The sequence below is a fragment of the Triticum urartu genome, chromosome 6A (assembly GCF_056163025.1).
Source record: "Triticum urartu cultivar PI428250 chromosome 6A, HENAU_Tu73, whole genome shotgun sequence".
Classification (NCBI taxonomy): Eukaryota; Viridiplantae; Streptophyta; class Magnoliopsida; order Poales; family Poaceae; genus Triticum; species Triticum urartu.
In genome coordinates, this window is record NC_141878.1 from 464,599,053 (window position 1) to 464,605,546 (window position 6,494).

The 6,494-nt window shown below is 51.1% G+C and overlaps 1 protein-coding gene across 1 annotated transcript; it reads left to right on the forward strand.

Moving 5' to 3' along the window:
• Positions 1-3,857: 3,857 nt before the first annotated feature.
• Positions 3,858-6,027, forward strand: LOC125512311 (protein DETOXIFICATION 49). Its single transcript, XM_048677404.2, has one exon. It carries the CDS (start codon positions 4,114-4,116, stop codon positions 5,830-5,832), a length of 1,719 nt encoding a protein of 572 aa, XP_048533361.1. The 5' UTR covers positions 3,858-4,113; the 3' UTR covers positions 5,833-6,027.
• Positions 6,028-6,494: the final 467 nt, after the last annotated feature.

Consider the following 6,494-nt stretch of genomic DNA (forward strand, 5'->3'; position numbering starts at 1 on the left):
CAGTCTTTACGGAGCCAGTCGAACAGGCCGTAGAGAGTTTCATCGGGCTCAATTGCCGCGACCTGGGGGTGGCCGATTGGCGAGCCACCGCATGCCTCACCCACCGCTGAAGCCTCGACCGACTGGAATGTTTGCCCCGGCGGGCTGTAGGGAGGGAGGTCGTCACGGGAGCCGACCGATACTGAGTCGACGGCTGCCATAGGAGGACTCCACGGACGCACGCGCAAAAGTGCGTTGCCCCGTGGACAGGGAGCGCCTCGACATCGAGTGGCACTTCCTGGAGCCAAGCGGAGTCGTCGGCGATGAATACGAGCGCACCGAGACGGATCTCGTGGCCCTTGGCCAAACCTCCACCTGAAACCATGTTGATGGGGATCGGAAAAATCACAACTTCTCCAACAAGTCGCTAAGACGCCTGCCCCAAGGTGGGCGCCAACTGTCGTGGTTCTGAGTCTGACAGTAGAATGGGGGTAGGGATGTAGAGGCAAGATCCTAGCTATGGAGGAGTTGTACATGCGAGTTTTACAAGTTCAGGCCCTTCTCAGAGGAAGTAACAGCCCTACGTCTCGGAGCCCGGAGGCGGTCGACTGGATTATGTGTGTGTGTGTGTGTGTGTTACAGGGGTGCGAACCCTTGTCCCTGAGGAGGGGGTGGCTTATATAGAGTTCGCCAGACCCCTTCCGCCCTCGGTTACAAAGGGTTTAAGGTACATAAAGATGGGGACGTTACTGGTAATGACTGCAATAAAGATACATAATGACCATTAAAGCTATGTCTTAATTCCCGACCGTTGCAGAGTGGAGTGGCTCTAGATCTTCTGGTAGTCGAGTGATTGTCCATACGGTCGAGTGTCTTCAAGATTGTCGAGTGGAACATAGCTTCATGGTCGAGTGGATGATGATTTTTCTTTGAATGCTTCTGGTTCTTTAGAGATGTCCTTGGGGAGGGTATCTTGGACAGATCCATGACCCTACCCTAGGTACATAGCTTCATCATAGAGTTCCTACTTTTGCTGGTGTCCACTCTCAACATTATTAACATAATGAAACCACATGATAATTCCTGAAAGTGCAACAAAGAATCACTATAAAGTTTATATTCTACCAGGGAAACTAGGACCGCATAGGTAGCAAACTACCTCAAAGTTGTGTTTCCAATCAATCTATTGAAGCACTCCCGAAGTGTCATGAATAGTCCTAGAGATTGTACTACGCCAACACCATATGATACGCATCGTTCAACATTTATTCTAAGAGTACCCTAATGTCTCCACGGGTATCTGCAAGTTAATTTCCAGACATGCATCAAGTGATCTCAAATCCAGAGCATACAATCCAACATAAAGAAACTTCAAAGAGCAAGACTCAATTCACCATGAAAATAAGAGAGGTATGTGAACATCATATGATCCAACTTTATTAATAAAGCTCATGATACAATCAAGATTGAATCCAGCAAGAACATGAGAGAGAGAGAGAGAGATCAAACATATAGCTACTAGTACATATCCTCAGCCTTGAGGATGAACTACTCACACATCACCATGAGGACAGAGGAGAAGTTGGTGGTGATGGTGATGGTGGAGATGTCCCTAACGGTGCCCCGGCGCCATCAGAGGGGAGGGGAAGCCCCCCCCCCTTGTTCTTTTTCCTTGTCCCTACGGGAGAGAGGCAACTCTCCCCTAGATTAGATCTCTCTCTTTTCTTCTCTGTTTTAACTTCTGTTTTCTGGCCTTTCACCGTTTTTTATAGCCGAAGATCCGTAACTCCGACCGTGCTGAAATTGAGGGGATTTTTATCAAAAGATTATATTTCTTGCGGCGAAAGAAGGGAACCAACCGACTTAAGGGATGTCCATAAGCCTGCCCGGCACAGCCGAGGGTTAGGTCGCACCCCTGGACTTGTGGGGACCCTCGAGCACTATTTTGTGTTGGTTCTTTCTTCCAAAAATACATATATTCCATAAAATATTGTCATAAATTTTGACCGTGTTTGGATCTTCATATATATGTATTTTCTACAAAACCAAAAACATGCAAAAAAAAAAGGAACTGACATTGGGATTGAGATTAATCAGTTAATCTATAAAAAATAATATAAAAGTGCACCAAAACTAGCATGTATACTTCATAAATTATAGATACGGTGGAGACGTATCAACATACCCAATGTTAATTCTTGCTCGTCTTTGAGTAGGTAAATAATAAAAGAAATAATTTATAAGGTGCGATGTTAGCCACCGTGCTTCTGGTGGATAGAGGGATGTGTTTTTGGAGGGTTATTCACCTTACATATACAGATGCTATAAGCGTGTGTATGAGGATTCTCTCAAAATTATAGCGATAGATTTTTTTGAGGGGAATTATAGAGATAGATGGTCACATGGGCAGGAACAGAGCTTCGTAAAGGCCTGACTGGGCCTTGGCCCGCCCAATCATTAATGGGCTGGGGTAAATTGGGCCTTGAAGATGAGATTTTGTATAGCAAGATTAGACCTGGGCCGCCCTACAAATGGGATGTAGCTCCGCCACTTCTTCACACATGAAATCTACTACTAGTATAATTAGTTTAGCCAACTGGCAGTTTTGTTAGTCTGGTGCCATCTTCAAGGCCCAATCTAGGGAGCTCTAAGTACAATGGAAAAGGTTGTGGTGTTTACGCAAGAAAAAAGGTTGTGGTGCGTGCTACCGTGGCAAGTGGTGAACTCATGGAACAACTGGACTCTGTAAAGCTCTACTACCGTCCATTTTGTCAAATGTCAACGCATGAACAACCATAGAAAACGGAAGTGTGGTTGATATGTGATGCATATATTGCTGGCAGTTTCGAGCCATATGAACGATCCGGATCCCAATATTCTATCTCTTCTTACGAAATTCCTACGAAGCAGATCTTGTGCCCCAGTGAGCCAGGAGCCCACAACCACATTCGTGATTTCTGTCACCATTTTGATCAAGCAAATTAAACCCCGTTGATACGTCAAACATGACGATTTGGTCATGGGAATCAAGGTGCAATCCATGTCTATCCTCGCACACGCCCCAAGTCAGATCGTCCGAGCCCGGGCGGCCGAAAATTGCCGCCCACCCTTGGAGCACTAACTATCCCCGACTATCTCGTCACGCACCAACAAACCCCACTAACGATCGACGCCTCCCCCTAGCTACCCTCCCATTCTTCTTTTGATAAAGATCAAACAGTACTACTAATTCCTACGCGGTGGTAATATAGAAGCAGTACAACTTCACACTATCAGCGGTTCAGCACACGTGTGCGAAGTGAGTCTAGGTCAGATGGTTATGTTCTTTATGGCGGAACTTGGTGTTGGTGCTTGTGTATTTATTTCAGTTTTTCCAGCGATGTTTGTTCTGTGAGAGAGAATGTCCCGTTAACTACAAAGGTGTCTGTGATGACTTCGTCAATCTCGAAATGATGTGTCTTCTCACTCTCTCGGATGTGCTCATAGGTGTTAAGTGTGCGTGCGTGTATTCAAAAAAAATTATGAGCATATGCTTGTATGTATTAGCGTCTACGTCTGTATTGTACTAAAAAAGCAGTTCAGCACACATCGGGAAAAAAAGAAGTTTTAAGAAGGAATTGGAATTAGTTACAAAAAAAAAAGAACCGAAATTGCATCGTGCGGAATGGCTGAAAAGAAAGACGGTGAGGGGGAAAGGGGCTCCTGGATCTAACCTGCTGTTGTTGAACACTGGCATGTCCCGTAGCCGGAAAGGCAAAGCTGAAAATTCCAAGTCGTCACCGCAGCCGAAGACAAGGTCCATCCAAAAACCGGACGTGACGACCGAAAGAGAGCAATCCCGCTCAGGTCCATGGCTCCATGCCCAATTTTGCCTAGCTCGCTCACCTTCCTTCATCGGCCGCCTATATAAGCCCTCCCTCGCGCGCGCATCCCCTTGCACCGCTCTCACCAACCAAGCACGAATCTGTTTCTTCTGCCAACGATTCCGTCGCCTCGGCGCCGGAGACAGCGGCTTGTCTCGTGGCAGACGGAACGGAGTCAATCCAGCAATCAGCCGGGCGGATCCCGAGACGTCCCTCTCCCTCCTGAGCTCGTGCCAGCGCAGGCAGCTAGCTCCTCTGTTTCGCGGAGGCCATGTCGTCCTGCTCCGACTCCACGGTCACCATGTCGTACCGGCATGGTGAGTATGCGGGCGATGGCATCACGGCCCCTTTGCTCCCCATTGCGGAGGTGGTCGTGCCCATGGAGGAGCTGCCGCCTGTGCTCACTTGCAAGCCGCCAGGTCGGCTTGCCAGAGCGGTGAAGGAAGCCTGGTCCGTTTCTTTGTCCTTGGCATTCCCCATGCTGCCGTCGATGTCGGCCGCCGCGGCCGGGGAGGAGGCGCGGTCCATACTGGGCCTCGCGATGCCGATGATCCTCACGGGGCTGCTGCTCTACCTCCGGTCCATGATTTCGATGCTCTTCCTCGGCCGCCTCGGGGGCCTGGCGCTCGCCGGCGGGTCACTCGCCATCGGCTTCGCCAACATCACCGGCTACTCCGTGCTGTCTGGCCTCGCCATGGGTATGGAGCCAATCTGTGGGCAGGCCTTCGGCGCAGGCCATTACGAGCTCCTCGGTGTCACCATGCAGCGCACCGTGCTGCTTCTCGTCGCGGCCGCTGTTCCCATCGGCGGGCTGTGGATGCATATGCGACCTCTGCTCTTGCTCTGCGGCCAGGACGTCGGCATCGCAGCGGTCGCCGAGACCTACATTCTTTCCTCCCTGCCGGACCTCCTCCTCCAGGCATTCCTCCACCCCGTCCGCATCTACCTCCGGACGCAATCCATCAACTTGCCGCTCACCGTGTGCGCCGCGCTCGCCATTGCACTCCACCTGCCCATCAACTACGTGCTCGTCTCTGTCCTCGGACACGGCATCAGGGGGGTGGCATTTGCCTCTGTTCTCGCCAACCTAAACTTCCTTCTCCTCCTTCTTGGTTACATATTGGTCAAGGGAGTGCATAAGCGCACCGGCGGCTTTGTGTTCTCGGCCGAGAGCTTCCGTGGCTGGGGAGAGCTCGTAAGCCTCGCCCTGCCGAGCTGCGTCAGTGTCTGCCTCGAGTGGTGGTGGTACGAGATCATGATCCTCCTGTGCGGCCTGCTCGCCAACCCACAGGCCACTGTGGCCTCCATGGGAATCTTGATCCAGACTACGTCACTCATCTACATCTTCCCTTCCTCGCTTGGCTTCGGCGTGTCCACCCGCGTCAGCAACGAACTCGGCGCAAACCGTGCCGAGCGTGCGGGCCGTGCCGCCACGGTTGGCCTCATGCTCGGGTTCGCGTTCGGCGGCGTGGCATCGGCGTTCGCGTACATGGTGCGGGGCTCGTGGGCTGGCATGTTCACGGCGGACCCGGCGATCATCACGCTCACCGCGTCCGTGCTGCCGATCCTGGGAGCATGCGAGCTCGGTAACTGTCCGCAGACGGCGGGGTGCGGCGTGCTGCGGGGCAGCGCGCGGCCCAAGGACGCCGCCAGCATCAACCTCCGGTCCTTCTACCTCGTCGGCACGCCGGTGGCTCTCGTCCTCGCGTTCTGGTTCCACTACGACTTCCAGGGCCTGTGGCTCGGCCTCCTCGCGGCGCAGGCCGCCTGCATGGTGCGCATGCTGCTGGTCATCGGGCGGACGGATTGGGCTGCGGAGGCCAAGCGCGCGCAGCAGCTCGCCGGAGCAGGCGCGGTAACGGTGGCAGTCGACACAAAACCGAGCAGCGGCAAACGCATTCACGTCGTGAGAGTCGCGGCTGGCGGCGGCGATGAGAACTCCGGGCTGCTTATCGATGTTGTCATCGAGCAACCAAACGATCAGCGCTGACAGCTACGGCCTATTTACGATTTCGGACAACTCTTTTTTTTTTCCTTCATACTTTTGGCGGGAGAGGAATCGGAGGCTGACAGAGTGACAATTTTTGTTAGCCATTGGTAATCTGTATAGAGTTTTTTAATCTTCTGATATATCGGTGTAGTATTACAGAAGTCGAAAGGATTCGCTTGCAATATGAAAGTTATCTTTTCTTCGACAAAACAGACTTCCTCACATTACTTTAGCGGCATCAAAGTGAGCATGGCTGGGTATAGAATTTGTGGTTGCATTTGCAGCCACCCCATGAATTGAATCGCTGACGAACTACAACCAACAATGTGCCGTTTAACTTTAATTAATGCATAGTGTATGACCAGCAAATACTCCATAAGTTCAAATGAGACAAATTACCATCAACGAGCTACACGCATTGGGAACTAGAATTCGAAGTCAAGCAGCAGGCTCCCATATCCCCTCTTATATCGTTCAAAAGTGTGGTTTTGACTGGAAGAAACAGAACAGCACCATGAAGAAGCTTGTAGTTCACCCGCAAAAAAAAATGTAGTTGGAAAGAAACTTTCAAGCTTTTGCTGCTCCTCAAATATTTATTTTGGATCAGTCGATTTTTTTACAGCAACCGGCGGGAGTTCTGGTGTTTCATTAAGATAATTGGC